General features: G+C 41.0%; 1 protein-coding gene across 4 annotated transcripts in view; it reads right to left on the bottom strand.

The window, feature by feature from the left end:
• Positions 1–22673, bottom strand: part of ALKBH8 (alkB homolog 8, tRNA methyltransferase) — a 51813-nt gene extending 29140 nt beyond the window's left edge. For 2 of the 4 annotated variants that reach the window (XM_054828949.1, XM_054828958.1), the window contains exons 1-7: positions 22637–22673; positions 18664–18804; positions 15667–15907; positions 14472–14603; positions 13533–13628; positions 12054–12158; positions 9151–9221 (exon numbers count right to left, since the gene is read on the bottom strand). In XM_054828949.1, coding sequence (XP_054684924.1) covers positions 9151–9221; positions 12054–12158; positions 13533–13628; positions 14472–14603; positions 15667–15907; positions 18664–18804; positions 22637–22654 — 804 coding nt within the window. In that variant the 5' untranslated portion in view covers positions 22655–22673. Of the gene's footprint in view, positions 1–9150; positions 9222–12053; positions 12159–13532; positions 13629–14471; positions 14604–15666; positions 15908–18663; positions 18805–19574; positions 19611–22636 lie in introns of those variants that run through there. The other 2 variants (XM_054828966.1, XM_054828975.1) reach the window with 2 other exon arrangements.
• Between the last annotated feature and the right edge of the window lie 4053 nt (positions 22674–26726).

The raw sequence follows: 26726 nt of genomic DNA, 5'->3' as shown, positions 1-26726 counted from the left end.
TACTCGGTGGATTTCATTTTCAAATTCCTTATAATTGCAATTTCTTTCTTCTCTTTTTTCCACACTCATCTCTGACGCACTGCTGATGCAACTGCCCAGAGGAGTTCAGGAGACGAACATTCTTGCTACATCCCTTTCTCAACACCAACAACTGAAACACAGGATGCTAAAAAGAGCAACCAACTGGGTGGGATGAAAGCAAAGTGGTAGGAAGCAGGGGCCACAGCTCAGCTCTGCAGCCAAAATAACGGACCACACGCAAAAAAACCATAAAACTATCACACAGAATGGAGTACAGCAACTTCCTACTCTGACAGACCCAGGAGAAATATCTCAGCAAGCCACAACATATTCTGCAGATAAGAAATCCTACAGCAGTCAAACTACAGGCTGCCCTTCCTCAGCAGTCAAGTAGGATTCTAGGCAATTTAGGAATTATTAGGCCTTGTATAGTGGGGAACAGCTTTATGGAAAGGCATGGCAGATGACAAGTTTCTTTCTTCGATGGAGAGGAAGGCAGGCTGGTATGAACCCAACAAAAGGGAGACAGGAGACAAAGCTTTGCAGAGCTATTTGCCCAGTATTGGCCCACTGGTAGTAAATGCCAGACCTTGGAGACTCACCACAGGGACAACTCATACAAAGACGCACCTGGAAACTGTACTGTCTCACCAAGATGACAGGGGCGGGGAAAAAATATTTTTACATACAAAACTTTAAAAGACAGGCTCTGTCATAGCTTAGCTCTGATTTTGTTCCTCCCAAGGAGCTGAGGAGGTAGTGGAAAAGGCAAGACCTCCATGCTGCTGTCTTGTTTCTCAACAAATTACTGCCACCTGGCTTCTAGAAAAATAATGCAAGAATCATTGTTCTGAGGACAATTCTGTCTGAATGCTCTTCCTGTAGCATCTCAGTGCTAATCAAGATTGGTTAGCAGATTCCTACAACACCCGAGAAACAAAGCTTGTCTGCACGAGCTGTGCACAGTCGGTGTCTCGCTGTTGTTAACCTTTGACTAAAATAGGAGTTAGCCTATAAACAACCAAGGCTGTGGAAGGAGACAATTAGGTATTGCAGTACAAGTGCCCTCTGAACAACTTACATGAAAGCTGGGCTTTCAAGATCCTTACAAAGGTTAAAATAACTGATCAGGTGGAAACATCAGCAGGACATGTAAGTATCTGTGAACAGACTCCTGCATGCAAATGGGGAAGAGACATCCAGCACAGAAATAAAAACTCAAAAGACTGTTTACTGAATATTCACTTCTCCCAAAAAAGACAGTAATACTATTATAAACACTCCCAAGAAGGGCTGCAGGCTTTGCTTATCTCAGAGGACACAATTCTATGTTCAATTACATCAATAAAAGTTCTCCCTTGATTTTGATGGGTCTTGTATTTGATTCAAGCTCAATGACAGTACATTATAGTAAGACATGGACAGAAACATACATACAGGACATTTATAGAGTAAATGCAAATGGGAAAGAGATTTATGAAGCCTGATGCATTTAACTTGTGGTGCTCGGGACACCTGTCACGTGGAGAAGCTCTTCAGTAATTTTCAAAAATGAAATACCACTTTAAATGGAACAAACCAACTAAATTTGGTATACAATTATAAATGTAGTCTCTTTAGGTTTCAAGCTAAATGATACAGAAATCATTGCAAATCACTGTTCTTCAAGAACTGATAAAAATCTCTGACTGCAAGAAAGGTACAGCTCAAGAAACCTGTCTTACAGATCTGAAAAGCACACCATCGAGCTTCAGGAATCCCACCAGACTCACTTGAACGAACTTCTGAACTCAGAATTAGGTTGTAATGATTAAAATTAATGTCTTCTATTTTGGTCAAGAGACATTTTGGTTCTGCCAATCTAATCTCTTTTTAAATATTAATCACTATTACTACTATTTCACCTACTACAATCATGCTGCTAGCATGGACAGAGGAAAAACTTGGGTATAGCCACTACCAGAGTAATTCATTAAATAGTAAGATGCTTTCTGCCTTCCCTTGGAAGAAAAATACAGCAATATTAATGTAAATAGTAAATTAAACTGAATCAGCAACTAACCAAAATAGGCAAAATAAGAGCAGGACCACAAAGTTAACACAACAATATCCAGTGCCTGCCTACCTTGTTAGAGCCCATACAAGACATGAAACAGGTGCTAACTGTTAAAAGCTGGGTACAATCTAGACTTTCTAAAGGCTTCTGATAAAATCTCTCAAGCAGCTATTACAGAAACAGCTGCTGCTATAGCAGCTACAGCTTTCTGTTTGTTAACCAAGACAGATTAGCAATAGATCAACAGATAAGAAGCAAAAGTGAAGGGGAAAATGGTCCATTATCAGCCTGAGAGATGAGTACTAGCAGGGTACCTCATTCTATCGGATCTGGGATGACCATCGGTCATACATATTTCAAATGGTCTGGTGGAGTTTCTCCTCTGTAACATTGCTCTGCTTTCAAGGCTTAAGAGAGTCACAGCTTTTCTTTATAAATCAAAGCACTTTATATCTGCAGGCTAAGACATGATGAATATGTGTTCAGCTGAACAGAAGTTAGGCAGAGGTCAAGGATCCACAGATGGCCCCTCTAACCCTGAGCCACAAATCTGACTCAGACCCCTGAAGTTTCCCTCTCACAGACGTTAGGTCAGGTGCTTAGCCACAGCATCACAGCAGCTCTCAGTGTTCTGAGTTCTCAGTGTTCACACCAGCCTTCTGCTAGGCCAAGGCACAGGGATAGGAAGCAGAGTAAGGCACTCAAGGAGGAAAAGCAGAAGCTAAGAAGAGAATGACAAGCCTGGGGCTTCCACATCAAGGCTGGATATTAGGAAAGAGAGACAGAACAACATAAATCATAGTATGGTGCTAACACAACACACCCTTCAGGAAAACTATGACTGTGCTTCGCCCTCTGGCGTTGGGCAGCAGGTATCCCATGGCAGTCTCGGACAGAACAGAGCACAGCTGATGAGGAGAAATCGAGTGCAGTGTGTCGCTAGCTGTTTACTGGGGTAAGCTCTGCAGCCAGGAAGGGAAAATTCTTTTATGGGTTGGATATGCTCATAGCACTACTGAGCTCATTATAGAAATCTTACCTCTGCATTTCTAAAATTCTAATGAATCAAGGCTTACATGACGGCATGTAAAATGGCAAAATAAGAAAAGTGGAAAAACAGAAATCTCGATATTGATCAAGGTCCTGCTGCAAACCTGCAAAAGGAAATTTGACGCAGGCTTTAACTAGGATTTTTTTTGAGACAGCTGCAAACTTGGCCAGGCTCCTGAGATGGAATACTGTAAAATTACGTATCTTTAGAGACACCAAATGGAGACACTGAAAATAACACCTAACTCAAGTAAATACAGTAAATTCCTAACAGAAAGGACTGTTTCCTGTTTTGCAGTACTTTGTTCAAATTAACAGACATGAGACATATGGTTTGCCATTAAGTTCAATAAAAATCACTCTGAACTGATTTTACCCCATTGCCTTTTGTCTCCTACTATAACAACTTCTAAGTTAAAGAAAGTTGTATTCAATAACACAACACTGAAACTGATATTCATTAATATTTTCAGTTTATCAGCTCCTACAAAGAAAGGGTGAATGTGGTGATTTATAAAATGCCATTACAAGCCCATAGGGCATTCTGGAAGTCTCACTTTATTCTGCAGTTTCCCAGGAGATGCCAAAGAAATGGGTCAAAAATAGGGAAGTGATTAGCCTGAGACCCTCACTTTTCCTGGAGTTTTATGGGACAAGACACATCACATCTCACTGCTTTGCCCTCAAACTATTTCGTGTTTTTTATAAGCTAGGCAGAAGTACAAAGTAATAGTGAGCTTTTTCTCCTTCAAATTAAGTTTAACCTGTCTTGTAAACTCCCCAAAACACAACATATTACACCAACTAGAACAAAATTGAGCCACTTGATTTCTCTGTGCCTCTTGACAAAGCTGTTCCATGTGACTGAGGTAGGAAAGAGAAACTCATACCTACATTTCCACCTCATTTCACAAAAGCATAGGAGCTTGTATTGCTGTAGGTTATCTGATGCAAGACATCACGCCCTTTTTTTCTTCTCAAGATTGACTGTTCATATTTAAAATGAACATATATGCCACATGCCAATAACTATTCCTTTTATCAAGATAAATCAAGTTTGCAAAAACAAAACCAGAATAGTATACAGTGCTTTGATACTGCGCATTGGGTCTGGCTGAGATGGAGTTAATTTTCCCCATAGCAGCCCTTATAGTGCTGTGCTGTGTGTCGGTAGCAAGCAAGGTGTTGATAACGCACCAGTGTTTTGGCTACTGCCAAGGCTGTCTCTCCGACATTTCTACCCCCGCAGCAGTAGGCTGGGGGTGGGCAAGATCTTGGGAGGGGACACAGCCAGGACAGCTGACCCCAAGTGACCGAAGGGATATTCCATACCATATGATGTCTGCTCAGCAATAAAAGCTAAGAGAAAGGAGGAGGAAGTGGGGGGCATTCAGTATTACAATGTTTGTCTTCCAGAGCAACCACCACACATACTGAAGCCCTGCTTTCCAGGAAGTGGCCAGACATTGCCTGCTGATGGGAAGTAGGGAATAAAGCTTTTGTTTTTCCTTTGCTTCCATCTGTGGCCTTTTGCTTTATTAAACTGCCTTTATCTTGACCCACAAGGGTGTTTTTCCATCTTATTTGCTCCCTTCCCTGTCCCGCTGAGAAGGGGAGTGATAGAATGACTTGGTGGACACCTGGAGTGCAGCTAAGGGCAACCCACCACATACTGGACAGACTCATTTGCCACTGAGAGAAAGACTGATTCTCAGTAACATGATTTAGGCTGCAAGGTATCACTGAAGACAGCAGCAGCACAAAATGTGGTTGGAGACATGTCACTAGTGGTGCACCCCAGGGTCAATACTGGCGCTAACACTGTTTAACATCTTCATTAATGACCTGGACGATGGGGCAGAGTGCACTCTCAGCAAGTTTACAGACAATACAAAACCGTGAGGAGCAGCTGATACACTAGATGGTTGTGCTGCCATTCAGAGAGACCTGGACAAGCTGGAGAACTGGTGCCAAAAGGAACCTCATGAAGTTCAACAAAGGGAAGTGCAAAGTCTTGCACCTGGTCCGGAATAACCCCATGCATCACTACACACTGGGGGCTGATCAGCTGGAAAGCAACTTTGGCAAAAAGGACCTTGGGGTCCTTGTGGACAAGAAGTTGAACATGAGTCACTAATGTATTCTTGCAGAAAAAAAGGCCAACAGCCTCCTGGGTTACATTAGGAAGAGCACTGCCAGCAGGTTAAGGGAGGTGATCCTTCCTCTCTACTCAGCGCTGGTGAGGATGCATCTAGAGTACTGCCTCCAGTACAGGGACTGGACTGGGCTGGGCTTCCCACTACAAGAAAGATATGGACTTAGTGGAGCAAGTCCAGCATAGGGCCATGAAGATGATAAAGGAGTATCATTACATCAGGAGATTTTTGTATCTTTAATGGAGAGAGATGTTACGGGGATGAGAGCCCCAACATCCACCTGCTAATGCAGGAGGAAGGAAAGGAGAGAAAACCAGTGAGAAAAGCTATAACTGGTGCGCACAGTGCCGAGCAGGCGTCTCTGCCAGGCAGCCTACTCTTAACACAACCTGTTAGGACAGGTAACCAAGCAGAAGCGCGTGGGATGGTGCAGAAAGCAAGCACAAGATCCTGAGAGACCTGGGACTGATCAGCTGGGAGAAAAGATGGCTCAGGCTCAGATAAGATGGTTCTTATCAATGTGTATAAATACCTGATGGGAGGGAATGAAGCAGAGAGAGCCAGAGTCTTCCTAGTAGTGTCCACCAACAGGAAAAGAGACAACAGACACAATCTAAAATCCACGTGATTCCATCTGAACACAAGGGAACAGGGTGCGGTTTTTTACTGTGATCGAGGTCAAACACTGAACATGTTGCCCAGACAGGTTCTGGAGTCTCCATCTGCAGAGGTATTCAAAACACAACTGGACACAGCCTTGGACAATCAGCTTTAGCTGACCTTGCTTGAGCAGGGGCCTTGGACTAGATTACCTCAAGAGGTCCCTTCCAACCTAAACAATTCTGATAATACAAGAAGTTTGAAAATCTATGCTGATAGCTAAGGCACTAGGCTCAGAAGGCACTTGTGCTTAGTCCCCTGCTCTCCCACAGACTTCTTTTTCATAAGCCAAAGCATGTATTTTAGTTACTAGAATCTGCCTAGCTCAGATCCTGGAAGGACAAACATACCAACAATAAAAAAAAAAAAGCTCTTTCCATTACTTAGTAGAAGTAATAAGAAGAATAAGTAATAAGAAGAGTAAAGTAATAAGAAGTAATAAGAAGAATAAACTATATGAAGCCTGCTTTCTTTTCTTCCTCTGAAGTGTCTGGTTAGCCAACTTCTGAAATAGGATACAGAACCAGCTGGGCTGCAAGGTTATTTCTTTATGGCACTTTTTATTTAAATGTGTGCATTTACTGTTAAGAAGAATAAAGAAAGGACAAGACATATGACTTTATGTATGTTTTCCCTATGTTGCAGCCTGATTTATTCAGGTGGGGAAAAAAAGAGTCACGTTACAGAAAGAAAAAGAGACAGATACCAAAGCTTGCTGCTGTATATGCAACTCCAATTACTTACTATCAGAGTGTATAAATTTTGTACATTGTAAGGTGTGATGGGAACAGAGTAGGGGGCTTCACTCCTAAAATAGCTAGCTCACATATTACTGCAACTGACATTTATATTTTAAAATCAGATTAAGAGCTAAGTATGCAAAACCCATTAAAGAAATCATAAAAAGCTGTAAAAGTACCAGAAAGAAAAGCCATTAAATAATGCAGTATTTCATGGGCCACTGACTTGTTTTACTGTGTGCACTTTGATTGTCTGCCCCTGAAAAGGGCATCAACGCCCCATTAGGAAAAGGAAGCCACCTAACAGACTGTATCCAATGCCTATGCCTGAAATATCTAAAAGTGGCCCAAGTCTGGCTGTTTCCCTGGTTGAAATGTACACATTCCAATTTTTAACAGCACCATGATGTTCCAGGCAGTCCACTCCTGGAAAGGTTTGTATTTCTCAGGTGATAAAAATCACTCTGGTTTTGACCATCTCTGAGACTATCACAAAGGTGTGCTGTCATTCAATCCTCTAGAAATGCACTGCCTATGGTACCTCATCAATGACATAACAGAGTGTCTGTGCCAGAGTCAGCCTTTTAATTGAAATGGAAAGGGTAAGAAAGCCTGCGGCTACAGGCTGAGGTAGAAAATGTGAAATTACAGCACCAATATAGTTTTTATAAAGTGAAGTAATTTTTTTATTTATTTACAAGATCAACAGAGGAACAGCTGTAAGTTGGGGTCACCTACTGTTGCTGTGCTGCTCTGAATGCTCAGCATGTATTAGAAAAATTAAACTTAGGATGGATAAACTGCACAGAAGATCAATTAGAGTCCTTCTCCTAGAGAAACCACATGAAAGATATGGACGTTCCCACATGCTACCTAGCTTGGAAGCACCGGCACTGTTAAAGACAGCCCTGAAGTTGAACAGAGGAGAACACCCTATCTCTGAGACAAGGCTAAGTGTAGAAACCACATGAAGAAGTAGCCCCTCCCCTTTGGAGATTCCAAAACAAAAGTACTAACAACTCTACTACCACTGTGCATACCACCCTCACAACTAATCCCAGACACTCATAGAGCGACTGTTTTTGTGAATGGTGGACAAATACATCCATGGTCAGGCTGAGAGGACTGGCAACACTGACACCCCATTTTCAAGCAACCAAGAACACAGATGTGCCACTGCCACACGTTAATGAAAAAGCTATCCTTCCTTAGACTCACCCCTAGTCCCAGGAGCTCCACATCCATTACACAACTTGCAAGAAGAAAAGAAGTCGTCAATGGCAGAGCCCAGACTAAAGATTCAAAAAATGTCAGTGCTTAGAATATCCAGCCATGTTCCTCTTTGCTTAAAGAGTAAGACAAACTAAGAGCAATAATCAAAGTTGTTGCTTTGTAACAGGAGAATGCTATCAGTAATACAGGTACACGACTCTCTAAGCACACACATCTGTGTCATCTACCCATCACTGCGAGAAAAAAACAAGTAGCAGATTAGATAATTCTCATACAGCATTCATAGTTTTTCATTGGAAAGATTAAAAAGTCAAACCTTTATTACCTACTGTGATAATCTGTTCTTAGCCTTGTTAAGCTTCTAGTTATCCAGTACAATGGGAATATACTGCAACACACGTAACTCCCCTGTCACAAAAAGCCCAAGACAGCAATGGAAGCAGGCCTTGCAGATGTGTAGAGTACACTCAAGAAATGCGTAGGAAGATGGGAAGACCAAGTAGCAAAGACTTGCTGCAGTTGTGCTTAAGGCAGAGAAGGTAATGCTAAATTTGTAAAACATGGATGGGCACCAATGCAGCAGATGAATCCAAATAGAGTAAGAGTAAAGACACTAATTAGAGCACTGAGACTAGATGATATGGACTGTTTTCAGCCCTACTCTTGATATGTTGCACGACTTCATGGTATTTCACTGTTGTTCCATTTCACTTCCCACTTTTTATCTACATCATCTGCGTACATTGGAAGCTCATGAGATCAGTCTACCTCTGCCTGCACCACGACTCGCTCTGTAGGGTTCAGACTTTGACTGGCCCTTCTACAGTTAATACATCTAGATCAGTCTACTGTAAGGTACTGAATATAAAAATAACAGGAGGCTTATGAGACCAGAGGGAACAGGGGATGACACAGGGAAAAGACTGAAGTAGAAACATAAACAGGAATGATACGCTTTCTAAGATGAATACAAAATGAAGGCTGGTTGACGGAGAACTGGATGCTAAGACTTGAAAATATGATATCACTGAAAGCACTGGCAAATCTTCCAGTGACAACATCTTATTGCAGTTACTCATTTAATTAGCATATCATATTACCTTATACACTTGATATTAAACTCAGATGAGTGTGAACAGACACCATGGAAAATCAAATTAACTTGTATTAAACAATACAAAAATGAAACTTCTCAGTAAAGCATCATCAAAACACATACAAACATGAAGTTTACCTCAGCTCCTAAACTGAGAGAGATTATTTCATCCTCAAAAGCGGAATGTGTATCAATATGAGGAGGAATTCCTGTGTACGAAAAAACAAAAAAAGTCAGTATAATAATAATGAGTGCTATCTCTGTTAGCAAGCTCTATTTCCATGGATGTCCACATAAAAAAAATGTACAGTAGGATGTACAGTTGAACAAACAAAACTTACCATAAAGGAGGAAGTTGCCTTCCAAAAGAATTCAGGATGATTGTCTGATTTACATGCCCAGATTAGATGCACACAGTTAATTCAAGTGTCCTGTATCCTCAGTGGAAATATCTAGAAGACAGTTCAGAGCATCCAAAGGCCTCATTCACCCTCTAAAGACCCCAAATGCTCTCCTTGCTGCAGAGAGCACCTGAAATCACTATGATCTCAAGGTCAAACCCTGCCTCTACTTTGCAGTTCCCAGGAGAACTCCACACACCATTGCTAGGCTAATCCGTGGGTAGTACATCTGTTGTGTGTGTACGAGTAACCACACAGAGTTAAGAACTGCCAAAGGGACAGCAATTTTTTTTTTTAATTTTTCTTTCAAATCTGCTATTGGAAAGAAACTGCCATTTTGCACAGCTCGTGCCACACATTTTAACACCAAGTGCTGAAACAGCACGGTGCACACCACAGCAAGATCTCACCGCACAGTGGGGAACCGTAGCCAGCAGTGGAGCAGGGCCAGCATACAGCTCAGGAGAACTGCAACTACGCCTTCCTTTGACACCATAGCAGGCCCAGACAGAGTAACTCCTGTGTGATCCAAACCAGTTATATTTGCTTAATAAAAATTCTACCCACATTCATTTTGGACACTATAGAATTTCTGAGCTGAAAACATTTTTTCCCTAACAGTGTCAGTCAGCCCTGTAAAGCATCCTTATTATACGCCAGATTTTACCTCCAGATGTAAATATTCTGAATTCTGTTAGTCTCAGTGAAAGTAATATTGTTTGTTTTGATGTTTTTGTTTGTATACGTTTTACGAGGCCAACATTTAATCTGATAGGAAATCAGTGAGACTTGAAAACCAAGGACACATACCTGACTGTGTTCGCTCCTAAGTTTGCCTCAGTATAAAGCACTGAAACTGCCTTCAAATGCACACTGAAGTCAGTGCAATTCACTGTGCAACAGGAGAACATCAACTGCTCCCTTCAGCATCACCCAGACAATTCAATCAAGACCACACTAACCTACCTACCTGCTGGATGGTAACTTTCAAGTATAAACCTACAACTTTAAAGATCATTACGACCCTCAAGAAAAGTGTCCTCAAAAAGGAATTCATTTAATGTGTCTTAAGTGTAGTCCCTACAGCTGAGATACCCAAAGTCATCAGTCACTTTTTAAAATCTTAAGTGTAACTTCCAGTGACAATCTGGCTTGGAACCCAGATACTGAAGGTATTAATCTGACTCACTCTGGCTCATTCATATCCTAACAATTTGCACATAAGAAACGGTATTTTGCCCCCCCCCCTTTTTTTTTAAACTGCTTCTATTCTTGATAGACATCTACAATTCTAACATCTCCTCTGATGTCCCAGCCAGAAACACAAGACTGTATCAATTTAACAGACTGTCAGATACATAAACCAACCGGATCACCTTTTCAAGCCCCTGTTTGGCAGACGCTGTATTAGCTGTCAGACATTAATTCTGAAAGAAAAGCTGTTGTCCTTTCTTCCTAAGGACAAATAAGATATCCACTCTAGAAAGGAAGCCAAATACTTAGCCTTGATGACTGATCTTAGCAAAAAGCACAGCACGTGAATTATTATTCCCTAGAGGTGTGATTAGAAGCAAATGTCTCTTCAGATGTCTCCAGTTTGGGAAAGAAAGAGAGTAATTTATTATTCCTCAGATAAGGGAAGAATGCTTGTATCATACTTATGAGTCCATATATATTAACATTATGTCGTATGTATTAACAGTAAGAGCTGCTTCCTGAAGATTGTATGCACAGTACAGGGAGCAAGAAGAGTTTGGAGTGAAAAAAAAAATCACTTGAGTACAAAACCAAATATGACTATTTATTCCTGTATCTTTTTCATTTTAGTTTCCATAGTTATGGCCTTGGACTCTGAAACACCATCAATTTCTGTAACAGTGGTATCAAAAAATGTACTTCTGAACAGAAGCTCCCAGGTTCAGAAACCAGTATGAAGGCTTTAGTTTTGATTCAAAGCATCTGTGGTCACAAAAATACACTAAGCAGGTGCTTAAATCCTGTCCCTATACCACCTCACATTTAGATGCTATTCTCTTGTGATTTTCTGTTAAGTTGTACTGGTTTGGCTGGGATAGACTTAATTTTCTTCACAGTAGCTTGTATGGGGCTATTTTTTGGATTTGTGATGAAAACAGTGTTGACAACACAGGGGCATTTTAGTTATTGCTGAACAGTACTTACAAAGCATCAAGGTCCTTTCTGGTTCTCATGCTTCCCTACCAGCAAGTCAGCTGGGGGTGCACAAGAAGTTGAGAGGGGACACAGCCAAGACAGCTGACCAAAGGGATATTCCATACCATGTGATGTTGTGTTCAGCAATAAAACTAGAGGTGAAGTTTATCGGAGATGCCATTGCTCAGGGACTGGCTGGGCATCAGTCGGCTGGTAGTGAGCAATTGTTTGGGGCTTTTTTTGCATCACTTGTTTTTCTTTGTTTTGTTGTTCTTTTCTTTCCTTTTTAACTTATTAACCTGTCTTTATCTCAACCCATGAATTTTCTCACTTTTATGGTTCCGATTCTCTCCCCTGTATCAATGAGGTGGAGTGAGCCAGCGGCTGTGTGGTGCTTAGTTGCCTGCCAGGGTTAAACCACAATGTAAGGTAAAGAGCTCAAAATTTTTGAAGGACTAATAAACTTACCTTGTCCAGGTTCATACTGATTTATAGTCAGTTGGTCAGGTTTATGTTTTATATATCCCTGCTTCAAGCACTTCTCCAAGAATAGGTCACAAATTTCAGGAAGACCTAGTTACAGAAACAAAACAGTAAGCAAGACAGGATAGTTTTTTACATTTTCATCCTTTCTTTTTACAATAAATATAATAACTGGACAAAACACACAGAAACAGCTTCAGAGATGGGCATCTTTAGTAACAATCACTCTGCATCTCCTGTGACATGCACAAATCAGAACTGGGGCCTTGATTTACAAATTCAATATATTTATAACATCTCGCAGTTGGAAAGGCCATTCCTCCAAGGCCTCCGCATTCAGAAGTGGATCAGGCCTACTCCTTACAAATGCAAACTGCACTATCTCTGCACATAAATAAAAGCTTATCAAGTCAGAGGCAAAGTTTCCACCAACTACAATACAAAAGTTGCAGTCGAGAAGCAACATTATCACACAGGAAGTCAGAAGTTGTGCAGAAAGCTCTCTAAACAATTTACCCCCTAAAAATCTGTTACTGAATTAGATTAAATATCACCAAAAATTCTGCTGAAGTTAAACTGGTTTTGAAACAGGAATGAAAGTTACAGTACAATGAATCTTTGGTTTGCTATTCCACCTGAAGACTTCACTAAAATTCTGTTGGAGGTAACACCCACAAACATGTTAATAACAGCCCTTTAATGTATCTATTGATTTTTATTTTTTAATTGTTCTCCCACAATGAAGTGCTTATGCGTTTCTCACACACAAAATATTCTAGCTGCGAGACTAGAAAATAGTTGAAATATCAATGCTTTTATGATTGTATAGCTTCACTGTTAAAACCACAATGTAACCAGAATCCTTCTGTTAGAAGCTACAGCCACACGCATCACCTTAAACATCTTCAAGTTTTATAGGAATTTAACTCCCCTATTTTACTATTTTTAAATCTAAGACTATAAGATGACTCACTCACTTTGCTCTGACTCACAGCTCTCAACTCCAAATAAGAGTTATTCAAACCTTTTCAAAATTGCTTTCAGTCCAAAGGAAATTTTATTTTGGTGTGCATCCAGCAAGCTTCAAGCTAGTCATGATAAATATACACAGCAATATACATCACAACCCCTAAACAAATGAATAAGTAATTGGTAAGATAAAATTGTTTTATGAAATAAAAGCTAAAAAAAAAGTATGACAATTACAATCCCAAAAGCCTTATTTGATTGGACCTCAAAGGGCAGCAACCCTTGGCTGCAAGTGATTGGAAAACAAGCTTCAAGCACTCACAGTAATTTGGAAAGGATCCCATTCAAAAGCACTGTTCAATGTGTGCTTAAGATCCAGTGAAGGCTCTCCTTTTATTAGAATCTCACATCCATCTCTCAGTGAGGCTTAAAGGCTTTAGATAATGGTTCCAACAGCAGTGAGAAATAAATATTATTTAATAGGTAAGTTCTCACCTCCAGGTAAAGGTTTGTCTTTATCAACATTGTTGTTATCATAGCAAAACTCATATCCAAAATGTTTTACTCTTCTGTGTTTTAAAGTCTTCTGGGCTGTAAAAACACACAAGTAAGATTAGACTACATAAAACAGTATAGGCAATTTGCTCTGTTCCCCTATTCCATCTGATCTGTTAAATCGAAACATTCTTTAATTAACAGTTGAAACATTGTGAGTGGCCCTTGTTCTTCATGGCACACACTTCTGCCTTATTACCTTTTGTATTTGCATCAAGCATCACATTGACTGCTGTTTGAAGTCAAACTGATGGTGGTTTTGTACGTGCAAGAAGTGGAGAGCACCAATCTTCTTGAGCCATCGTTATTCTTGCCCTGATATCTGAACTTGCACATGATTAATAATACAGCAGGATCCTTCACTTTCATCAGTCACCAAGTTACATGTTAGCTAAGGTCAATATAACCCTTTATGTTCCAAGGAACAGAATTTATATAGAAACCTTGAAGTAAATTCCAAGAACAATTCATTTATTAAAAGATTTAACTCTACAGAGCTCAAGTGAAAGCACAAAAGCATCCAGAATGTGTCTCACTGACTTCTTTTTGATTTAACAGAAGACACAGCTCCTCAGATGGACATCAAATTATAAGGGTAACCTTCACAGAACAGCCTTGTATTTGACATAAGACGCCTAAAGATAGACTTTAGTTGTTTCTGGATGCAGAAAGTAAATCTGTACCAGAATAACAACTCAGACCACCAAACTTAAGGAGTTTATCACTTGCAATAAAAGACCCAATTTCTAAAATACTATGAACAAATACACACTAATTTCAAACAATACATTTACCAAGATGTAGATTTCTTGTAAACTGAAACTGTAGGAAAAAACTGCATAAAATATGGAAGGTCTGGGTTTCTATGGTTTTGCCTACCATTTTGAGTATCTTCATCTCCTATCCAGTCAATACTTTCCAACATCCTCCTTTCTTCCTCTGGAGAAATAATCTTTTCAATGACCATTAGGCCTGGAGGCAAGCTTGTAGGAACAGCATTCCGCCAGAAAACTAGGGTGTACGGAAGAAGAGAATATTTTCACTATTTAGCAAAAATAAAACCATGTGTTCCCTACAGGGATATTTACTATATATGAAAATATACTATAGCTGCATAAATACTTACTTTAATGATATAATAGAGCCCTCACTGGGGTCTTATTTGATGAATAAATGATCTCTTTTTGGCATGACAAAACAGGATAAGGCCCAAATTTTGTATCATGCAAAGCACCTTCTAAAAATTTTACTGCAGAAGACCAACAAGACTCCACACTATTCAAATGCAAAACCATGCGTGATTTTCCTGTCAAAATAATGGTAAAAGGAATTTCCCAATCACTTCAGGATTCTACCTGCATTTCATTTTAATTTTCTAGAACTTTGGTGATTTACTGAATCACCAGATTACTCTCTGACCAAAGAAGCAATCTATAATCAAATATGGAGGAGGATAATACAATGCCCAGGTGAACATAAAATGTTGGTGATGTAGGGACATTCAGTTTGCTATCCTGATAGCTTAAAAAAAGCTATTAGCTGGAAGAATGTACAGACCAACACCAGGAACCTTTTCCAGTAGACACTATAAAGGCTCATAGAAAGAGCAACAGTTCTTGTACTAAATTGCTTATAGTCAGCTATTAAAAAAGCCTGGAGAAAATGTGAAAAAAACCCAGCAATCTCATTGTGCCTGTTTTCCTTCCTGGAGTTGAGATAGAGATCGCAATACCAAGGTCACACAAAAAAATCCAATGAACTGTCCAGAGATCTCCTGGGTTCCAATTTAGCTCCATAACCACAAAACCTTTATGTGCAGTATTGAATGGTCTGAAAACTACCTAAAGTCCTTTTTCCTTTTGCCTCCAAGTAAAGGAGTTCAAATTAGAGTATCCTACCATGAAATACAAGAAGCAAAGATTATTTTATTTTCTGAATCTTAGATTCTGCCTTTCATTCTCTATCTACTTACAAAGACTAGTGTGATTTTAGCTATATTTACAACCCAGGAAGTAAAAGCAAAGGGAAGCAGTATGCAGGAAGTTGGATATATAGGAAAGCAGAAAAATTATACCTTTTTCCACAAAATTAATGTATAGAACAATGTTTTGGCCGAAGTCTTCCAGTGTAACTTCTTTTCCATTAAGGGCATCAAAGGCTTTCTTGGCTTCTTCTGTTGTCCCATATTTCACAAATGAATATGGTTTATTTGGTGGCATTAAGAGTGTTTCCACCAATCCATACTCTTCTACTATCCTCAGCAGCTGGTGTCTACTCATCCCATTACCCAGACCAGCATTGGCAATAACCAGGCTCTAATTGAAGAGGAATTTGAAAAAATGGAGAATTAGGGATTACTAATAGTTCATCTAAAACCAACACTCTATCAAGAGAGCAGCTCTATAAAGAAAAATCAAGTAAGCCCATGAGCATTCTTTTATGTATTCCACACAAGATATGTACACTTCAATGAGCTTGGTATATGAGGCTCAGGCAACCTTTGTTTGCCCAGCATATATTCTGGCAGAAAGGCTTGCGACCTCTACCAGAGACTCCTCCTCAATTAATGCATGTAGTTACTGTTACAAGAGCACTTAAGCTTCAAACCAGCATGCATGCATCAATGTGCTGCAGGTAAATAGTGACACTGGCACACATAATTTTAGAGGTTTCTAAAATGGAATTTTTTCCAGAGACCTGTTAACAAAAACAAAGAGAAAAACCTTTGGAAACTGTGATTCTTTTTTAAAGAAAGGTTTTCTCATCTTTGCCAAGGAGTCTCTCCAAGCATAGAGAGATTGGTATTCCCAGTCCCACTTCATGTCCCCCATACATCAGGTTCACCAAAAAAAGGAGCAGCCTCTAGAAACAAAGCGTCTAGCTCTGCTCAAGCACTCTGAAAATTGTCCCTCATTTTTATAAACAAAAGGGATTTATGTCCCATCCATAGTTAACACAGATTACTTCATGCACAATGCCTAACTGCTTAATTCTACACTTTCATAACAATTTATGTCCAAAATTATCAAGCAGTATGCAGTTTGTGAGGACTGTTGCTGGTTTGTCAAATATTACAAGAAACAACAAAACAGAACTTTTCAAAGGACTACTATTCAAACAATAGAATTTGAAAATACATAGGCCTTTTCAAAACAAATTAACAAGTTCTTTTGACATCTAAATAGCTATATGCCATAACTGGATATCCAATCTACTCATGGTGGTTGAAAGAAGTTTAAGTCCCTTTTTAAGGCCAAATGAGGATGCAGTCTTGAAGTTTTGATTGAGCTATAGTGACTCCAAACAGCCAGCAACAATTTACTCCAACTCCATGTAATATCTTTCCAGAAAGCTTTCAGACAATCTTTTCCTTAAAGCCTATAAATGTTCTATGACCTTTTCTGAAGGCAGTTGCTAAAGTGTTCAGTTGTTTCAAATTATAGCATTTCAATTCTCTAAAAGTCAGAAAATTAGATTTAAAACTGAAGAGGATTGTTAAAAAAAGAATTTTATATAGCGAGCATGCCTGAGGTACTGCTGTGATTATGCCTATTGTGATGGCTCTGTTAACACTTGCTCTTAGTGCTGCACCAGGCTGTCCATTACTGATCATACGTTTCCAAGCTGACCACATTATTAGTTATTTTTATTTTCTAAAGTGTTATTAATGGGGAAGCCCATGTGTGTAGAGGAAACTCAGACTCAAAACAGTGCTTTCACTGGCTGTAGCCACTTCATCTACAAAGACTGTCACTACACAACAGCAGTATGGCAACTCATCATGTTCTCCTGACTGAGCAATTTCAATGTAATCAGACTCTTGGACAAAGCCTGAAAGCATTTTCTGTGTTCATGACACAGGTTTATCAACAGCACTATGATTTTGTTTCATACATCACTTATTCAAATGTTCTGTCATCAGTGAACATCTTGCTGGACCCAAAAATTACTCTTTGGATAGATCAGATGGATAATTTGGTATCTAGGGCAGCGTAGAGGGGAACAAGTCCCTGATGATGGACCCATTTCCAAACAACACTAGAAAAACACAGTCCCTGCTCCAAAGAGCTTACAATATACACAAGATTGCTGGGTCATTTTAGCATATGCCCACATGGTGTGAAATCTGAGTGAAGACTAAGCCAAATTTTGTTACAACAAAGTATAAATATCTAACTGATACTTTCATATTTGAATGCGAAGAATTGGCAGGATCGAGATGAACAAGGCTAGAGTAAATGGTACTGCTCTACAGTGTTTCAAGCCATTAGCATCTCCTCACAACTGAGGGAGGGAACCTATAAACTCTCTAACTTCTTCCCTTTTCTGTCTGCCAGTTCGTCACTTTTTGCTACACCAGTACCTGTGAGGTCACCCTCTGATCTGCTGTAACTCTCTACTGTGGCAGAAAATGACAAATTAAAAAGCCAAGTAGTTTTCTGTTAGATTAGGGAATAAAGTGGCTTACGATAAAGTTCATTGAGCAACATAAGAAAACAGTATTCCCTCCTATCCTGTCCCCTTTTGTGTAAGGGAAGAGAAACTTGTCCCCTTTTCAACAGCTGCAAGTCACTCACTCAGTTCAACTCCCACAGAACCACAGCCTAAATCAATTTACGTGAAGAAAGCAACGTGGAAAAGATTTCTAAGACAGACGTGTTTTTAACAGGGAGTTTAAACAAGACAAATCATACTTGATAGAGAAATATAGAGGAAAGAAAGATACAAAAGCTAAAAGCCAGACAAGAAAAATCACATAGAGAAAGAAAAGTTAAGTTTATCTACTTCAACAAGGTAATGTTTCTCAGGCTTTCTCCTCTTCCCCAACCCAAGGAACTACTGCTTCAGATTAAAAAGAAAAAAACAAACATCCAAAAGCCATAAAAGTCTCTCCACAGACACTAAACTGCTGAAGTACAATTCTGCTTTGAAATCAAAAAGGCACAGAAAATCCTCAATCTGAGGAAGTGCATTTTGGAGGAGAACTTCATTTTAGACAAAGCATATGTGAGAATAGAACAGAGAGAAGCAGCATTTTCACACTACCAACAAAATCAGAACTGCCAGTCACCTGCGTAGCATGGGAGATGCACTCAATGCCCTCATGTCTCATCAATGTATGCTGAGCTCTGACCTGCTTCCTCAATAACTTCTTCTTCATTTTATGGACTTTCAAATGATCTTCACTGGTTTGAACTTCCATGCTGGTGATCTGGGAAGAAGTAGTAACACACAGTAAGTGTCCTGCCTGAAAAATTAAATACTTCAGTCTGCCCTAGAGAGATAGCCTCCCCATCTCATATGTCATCTCTAGGATGGTAATAGGACTTTCAATAATTCCAGATTTCATGAATTATTTGAGCTGACAAAACTAAGTCTGCAAAGGACATTCTTCCTCAGTCAATAGCACGGTTTTCCCCATCTCTGAAGTTTTGTTATTAAACTCTTTTATTAAGAGGAACCCTCCCAAAAATAGTTTTATAAAGACTGCCACAATGCTAGATTTCATTTTCCAGTTTTTCTCTTCCTCTTCACTCCTTTATTCACAATATCACTACCTCCATTCGCAGTTTTTAACCTGCCTTCCCCTCCTGTTTTCACACAGTAGTTTCAGTTAATTTCCTTCTCTCTACAGTCTCTCCATGGAACTGTCACGAGATTTGTATCGTCTTAGCCTGTAAGTTATTCATGCCTCACCGAACCTTTGAGTTGGAGGTGAACTGCTCCCATTTGGCTCCTTTTTCCTAACTGCCATTTTGAAGTGAATATGACATTTAGCAAAAATTGCTTTTTTTTTTGAGAGTAGAAAAGTCCGTTCAATGCTTAGATGTCCAAGAACTAGCAACCAGGTTGCTCCACAACTCATTTAGCCCCTCTACCATGGCCAAACTTCACACAGCTCACATTCCTGTCATGAGAAGGAACAGAAAACTGTGTACATAGATTAACTACTGAATGTAGTGGCAATACAGCTTTACCTACCAGTGAGTTACTTAAGGGTCACCAGCGTTCTCCAGGTTTTGTTGCATCTTTTGCCACTTCTGGTCTACCACTATATTGAGATCATGCAGTACCTTCCTACATCCCTCTGAGCCTACTTTCTTTTCCTTTCTCCCTTCCCACTTCCTTCAAACCCAAGGGAAGAGTCCAGACCTCACTTAAGACTATGTCAAAGCTTACCAACTTTGAGATGGCACATGCATCGCTGTAACAGTTTGAACCCTGACCTCCTGGTCAGCTTTTTTGACCTGCCAAAAAGCATTATTGAATTTTTTTTTTTTTTTACACATATCCTGACCACATATAGGTCACATTTACATCTCAGCCTGACAAAAAAAAAAACCTAATTATTCAGCACCAAGATCCATCCTACCACCACTAGACTTTTGCCAGTTCCTAGGGTCTCTTACTCAGAGCTAATTCAAGGATAACCATGCTAACATGCAACTGAGGCAAAACATATAAGGAGGAAATCTCGCTAGTGACAAAACTCTAACAGGGCACAGTTTCAGAAAAAGGAGGAGACTACTGAAATAATTATTTCGTGTGACTTCAGAAATATAAAGTGTAGAGGCTGAAAAGATCAAGGGGTTATAGAACCAATCTTCCTTTCCGTAAAATTATTTTTTATTACAGATTTGTTAGCAGCTGTCTCCCATTTCCCTTCAAAGCAACCGTACTCACTAAGGGCTTTTTGTAGATTTTCTACTCTGATTTTCTCCCTTCTCAAATCTCTTACTCTTCTAAATAATCATTTTCCCTTCTTGATGGCAGACCTGCACACAGTCTGCAATTATTCTTTCACAAAACCACACTTGCTTCTAAAGACAAATAGTTCAAAATAATTTTCTTATTGAGGATTCTTCACCTATCTCCAACCAGGTTGAACACACAGAGAGCAACAGTCCACTTAACCTGCATTGGCTAAAAAATGATCAAGAAATCTCAAATTTGCTTAGATGAAAAAGCACAGTGAGGCAGAAAAAAGAAAAAAAAAAAGAAAAAAAAAGGAAGTAAAGGTACCTGAGAAGGGAAAAAAGAAGTCTCATGAAGAGAGGCATGAAAAGTTTATATCGAGTACATTCCCCTAAGTGCATCTAATGGGTTACACCCTTACCAGAATTAATCTGATTTGCAGGCTTGTTCAGCAAGCTTACCAGGACTAAACTGTCCAATTAACAGATTTGGTTAAAAAGGCTTGGCCTGCCGAACTTTATTTGCCATACACAGGTGAACAGCGGCCAATGGCTTTACAGACCATCCATATGCAGGTTCTCATTGTTTGCAGAGGGGGACAAGCAGTCTCAAACTACTTCACAGGAAAGTACAGGAGACACACATCTTTGATTTGGTGAGGTGGGGTTACAGGAAGAGAGTAAAAATATGGGATGGGAACCATGCAGATTTGGTTCAGAAGGAAAAGCATGGAGGCTATGTATACGACCCATACCAGTTAGACCACTGTCACGCAGCCTCTACAGAACAGACCCAGCCAGAAGAAAAGGATATCAAACTGAAAGGCTCAGGCCTCTCCTGTAACACCTACACCTCTGCGCACCGGAAGACTCCATCTGATCTCAGAGGAAAGAAGCTCTGAGTTTAGTCAGGCCTACCTCCACATTCTCCAGGCAAAAGCCAAGAAGTCATGGCCCAATATTTGGCAAACTAGCACAGAAACTGAAGTTGAAAGACTACTTTCCATCCTTTGATAACCTCTGAACTAAAGAGCAGAACAAGGGAGAGATGAGGTGTGATTCAGCTGCCTAAACAATGACATTTAAAGCTGGCAGAGATGCCCTACCCCACACTACCAGGCCTTTCACCTGCTGCTCAAGAAGCTGAAGACCTTCCCTACCTGCTGTATCATGCTTATCAGCTTCACCCAAGTGCCTCCTGCCTCTGAAGGCATCTCAAACAGTATTACCTGCATTGCTGAGACAGTAGAACCTTCCCCTGGTCTCTGTCTGAACCAGACCTAAACTCTCTGCCTTGTCTGTTGCATCATTACCCGAGGCTCAATTCTGCAGGCACAGAAACCAACAGTCTGCCTTGATTTCTGAGTTAAGGAAACACACTCAACTGTACAGAAGTGAAAAACTTTATTTGGTAGCATCTCACACCCCCTTTACAAAAGCCAACATGACTATAGAAGAAAAAGCATGCAGCAGTGGATTATTTATTACTGTTATCATCTCCTTTCACGAGTATTAAAAAAACTAGCTCCTGAAATTACAGTGAAACAGTCCCTCCTTGCAATGCTAGCTGAGGTCACACAATTAGCCTGAAATGACTGCAAAGGTTAATGTGAAGCTTTAATGTAATGGGGGAACCTTATTTGCTGTAGAAGCCGCTTCTGAAAATGCAAGTGCATCGTTACTGGAGTGGAGCTAAACGGCAGCTGTCAGCAGAGGGAGCGCCACGCTCAGTTATGAAGTTTGGCAGTTCATTATTCAGCTTTGGCTTGGTCTTGTACCGCAGACACGGAAACAGAAAAGTATACAGACGCTGTATACACACACACATCAAAACTAGTGGAAAAAAATAAAAGTCAGGAGTCCTGGTGGGAAATTTAAGGGTCCCAGCGTTGGCCAAATACACCTGAAGATACCAGTACATTCCTGCAGTTATCCCCACGGCATCTCTGCCGCTGACAGCCAGCACTTAAAACCTCCAACCAACACTCCTCAAATTCATGGACTCCGGGCACTCGTTAAAAATAATAACGATAATAGGAATAACAACAGATATGTGCGCATGCTGTTTTGCCCTGAATAACGCGGGGGAGGGGGGTAAAAGCTGCGAGGCAGCCGCTGGGGTTGACCTGGTCTTGCCCCCCCTCACACCACCTGGCCGTGACAGGGCCAGGCCGCCGCGGGCTCGCATCTCCCGCACATGGCGGGGAGGGAAGCCCGCGACAAGGGCTGCCCGCGCTCCCGCCGCCCCCGCGGTGCTCTGCCTGCTCCCCCTCTCCCAGCGCCCCGCCGGGAGCCGGGCGGGACGGGATGGGCGCTGCAGCCCCGGGCCCGGCCGGAGCAGCACGTTACCTGGCTAGAGGCGGCCATGTTGGGGCAGGCAGACAGAGCGTCACCGCCTCCGCCGCTCCGTCATGGCGGCGCCCCGCCTCCGGTGGGCGGGTTTCTGGTGCCATTCGGGACGCAAGTCCCCTGAGGATCTACCGAGACAAAACATTTGCCCCATTATTGCACGGTGAAGGACGCCCCATCTCTCCGACACCAGTTGGTGCTCTGCACCAAGTTTTGCTGATGATCAGAGAGGGGTTTCCCCGGGGCGTGCGGCCGCGGTCAGACAGTTGCTCGGAGGAGGCACGTCCGGGCCCTGTGCCCGCGGCGCTGGGGGAAAGTGCTAGGGTAGCGAGGGGAAGTGGGGGAAAGCGGCCCTCTTCAGCCTCCTGCCTTAGTTGGACGCGGGCTTATTGTAACTGTTCCATCTCCTTATTTCTGCTCGCTCTGTGCTGCCCAGCTTTGCTTACCCGCAGGCCCTCCCTCTGGCCACCTTTTCTCTCCAAGTAGAACTACTCCTTGTCATCCTCCTTCCCATCAATAAAGTCTTCCTCTGAGTCTGCTGCAGACGGAAAGTGATGTTTGAACTCTGCTCTAAGTGGGGCACCATCCCTTGGCCCCACACCAGGCCCTGCTCCCTCACTGAGAGCAATTTGGGGCAGAGCTTCCTCCAGTACAGGAGATCCAAAAACAGTTGATGGGAGCCACATCCGCACAGTGGATTAAAGACAGCTTCCCCCAGACCAAGGTGCTTACCCCAAGAGAGCGTCACCTAGACAGACCACCACCACAGCCAGCACTGATCACCTTGCCTGTGGCACACGCACACTAGGGACAGAGGAAGACAAAACCATGCCAACACAGCCAGGGCCACATGAAGACCAACCCTCTAGTCGTACATACATATTTCCCATGGAGCTCCTCAGCTCGCTGTCAACCCTGCTAAGGCTGCTTAGTAAATCCACGCTACTGAGCAACCTGCCTCGCTGAAATGAAGCATTTCTACAGCTCACTGACTCCCTGCGTGAGAAAGTGATCCCTTAAATCAGATAGAGTGTGTAAGTCTTCCCTTCATTTTTCTCTGCCATCGTAGACTAACTGAGCTTCATACTATGCCCCTAGACATAGCCCTTTCCCTCTCCTTTATCCAAAATACTGAAGTTCAGGATTACCTGCTTTTTCTGTCTTTACCTGACAAATATTCTACTTTTCACTGTAGCTTATTAACTACAAACTATCTTTTTTTCCTCTGTTTAAATAAACAAGCTGATTTTTTTTTTCCTCCTTCAACATCCTGTGGGTATTTAACCTTTCTCAAGATCAATTAGGTGTGGGAGGTATGTAAGATGACTGATGAGCCTGTAAACCTGTAGTCAAAAGGCAGCTCCTTGATTTTGTCCCAGATCCACACTCTGGAGGAGTCTACCCATGCTGTTACATAGGGCTGTGCTTACCCAGAATAGAAAACATCTTTCTCTTGGAGCATATACTATGCCCTGCGGCAGGGACACAGCTATCCACTGTGCAGGAGGTACAAGCACACTGAGGATGTGAGGCTGATAGGGCACATCCACCAGCCTGTGAAGGCAGTATTTCTCAGAAAGGTATAGAATCATAGAATGGTTTGGGTTGGAAGGGATCTTAAAGATCATGTAGTTCCAACCCCCCTGCTGCAGGCAGGGACACCCTCCACTAGACCACATTACCTAAAGCCTCATCCAACCTGGTCTTAAACACTTCCAGGGATGGGGCCTCCACAACCTCTCTGGGCAACCTGTTTCAGTGCCTCACCACTCTTAACAGTCAAGAATTTCTTTCTAACATCTAATCTAAATCGACCTTCCTTCAGCTTAAACCCATTACCCCTTGTCCTGTCACTACACTCCCTGATAAACAGTCCCTCACCAGCTTTCCTGTAGGCCCCTTCAGAAACTGGTAAGCCGCAATTAGATCTCCCTGGAGCCGCCTTTTCTCCAGGCTGAGCAATCCCAACTCTGTCCTCCCACCACAGTCTGTGGCATTACAGACACAGCAGGTAGCACAGATATTTTGCTTAAGTTTTCTCACATGTAAAGGGTGAATGTTAACAGCCTACCTAGTAAGAGTATAGCAGGGAGCTTGTGAACCTTTGCAAACATTAAGCATTAGCATCATCTGGTCTTTTTGTAAGCCAGAATGAATGGGGGGAAAGAACAACCAGCAATGTCAACAGCTGCTGTGTATTAAAATGTTCTCTCAGGCCCTCAGCCCTGGAAACCACCAAACCTGAAAGCAACTGAAAGGATGATCCTAATGAAATCAGTTTGTAATTCATTACCAATTTGTTCTGACAAGTGGAAAATACCTGCCCAAAGGTTGTTTCTGTTAAGTGCCCACAGTCTGGTTCAAAGCCCTGATTGTGTGGGCTCTCCATTCTTCTGCTTGGCTGTCCATGTGTGGTTTATCCCACTGGGATGCATTGTTGGTAGGTAAAAAGTAGAACGTAGACTTAGTGGAACTTTGCATGTCAGAGTGCAAACCACGAAGTTCCAGCAGCTGCCTAAGTCTGTGTTCGCCAGTTATCATTTGGATTAATTCTGCTTTATTATTTTGAAAATTACTTTCTGGAGGGACAACAGACTAGCTGTTCATTTTTTTCTTGAAATATCTCTGTATGATTAGCATTGGTCAAGAATTTGTGATGCATACTGCAATACAATTTCCTCTGTAAATGCATCAAGGTTTTACTTCTATAAACAACATTCTCACATAGGAAAATTTTACCAATTAAAAGGAAAACAGTTAAAGGCTGGTTATGGGGTTTTTAATACAAGCTTATTTTGGTCAAACCAGCACTGTTCTTCCCTTTATAATTTAAGCCCTGAAGCACTGTGCAGTCCCTTTCATGCTAGATAACATGGGTGCAGACGCCTCCTACAGATACCACAGTGCTTATTGACCACAAGTGAAAATACATCTCCATATGGTTAACAACCCACAAAACAGTTCACGGAAGTGGAGATTTGAATACAGTTACATTTGATGTTAATGTAATCTCTGATTAAAAGTGCTTTGGCAGAAATCTAAAAAAAAAAAATCTTAAAAAAATTCCAATTTTTATAATGATAACATTTTGGTTTTAAAATTCAGCAAATATTCTAGTTTGAAATTAAGTTTTCTTAAGCAAAAAAAAATGTTTATATCATAAAATCTTGGCTCTGAGTCTATTTTCTTTTAACTGATAACCAGGAAAGTTATTTTCTAAAGCAGAATGTCATGCTCCCATTTACTCATGAGTGAGAAATTAAATACTGCTCATTTTTCCCAGGAGCAAATTACAATTTTTCCTATGCTGTTAGCTATTTTATCTTTGCCAAATTCCCAGGGAGAGTCAAGGCATTTGTCAATCCCTGGGAATCCACTTCCTATGATAGTAAGTAAATACTTCTGTTTCCTTCAACAAACTAGAGGTTACTGGTCCATAACATGGAAAGACAATCTTACTCCCTTTTATACCAAAGCAAGCCAAGCCATGCTTTAGCCTAATGTGATCACACTGGATTTCCATCACTTTCAAACCCAATTAAAAGACAATTGCAGGAAGATAGTAGGATTTGCTGTATCAAATCTCTTGATTTAAGAAACTTCCATTTAAGAATCATGACAAATAGGATCTGTTTCAGGATAGCAGTTTGTTACAGAAATAAGAAGAAACCTCTTAGCACAAAATCCAGCTCAAAATCACCCACGACTAGTACTGTGGAGGAGTACTGTAGTAAATGATGAGACACAAGATGAATTGGTTTAGGAGAGCATTCCTGTAATAGTTAAGGACTTTGACAAATATCTGTTGACCTGAATTCAAAATGTGCTACTGCTGCTGCTTGCGATAGTAAAATTCTCCATTAAAAACCTCTGCAATGCCAAAGGCGTATATTTTTCAGGAAGATAGCAAGGCTGGCTTTGTGCTGCATGTCATTTTGATTCTGTATTTGTGCTGCTCAATGCTAGATTTCATACTTCTTTCTAAAAAAGAAAAACAGCCAAAAAACAACTTTAAGAATTTTTTAGCAATTGCGTAAGACCAAAAAGAAATGTGAGAAACCTAGGCCCTGGTAAAATCAATGGGATTTTC

This window comes from Grus americana, chromosome 1 (assembly GCF_028858705.1).
Source record: "Grus americana isolate bGruAme1 chromosome 1, bGruAme1.mat, whole genome shotgun sequence".
Lineage (NCBI taxonomy): Eukaryota > Metazoa > Chordata > Aves > Gruiformes > Gruidae > Grus > Grus americana.
This window is presented reverse-complemented; position numbering and strand designations above follow the sequence as displayed.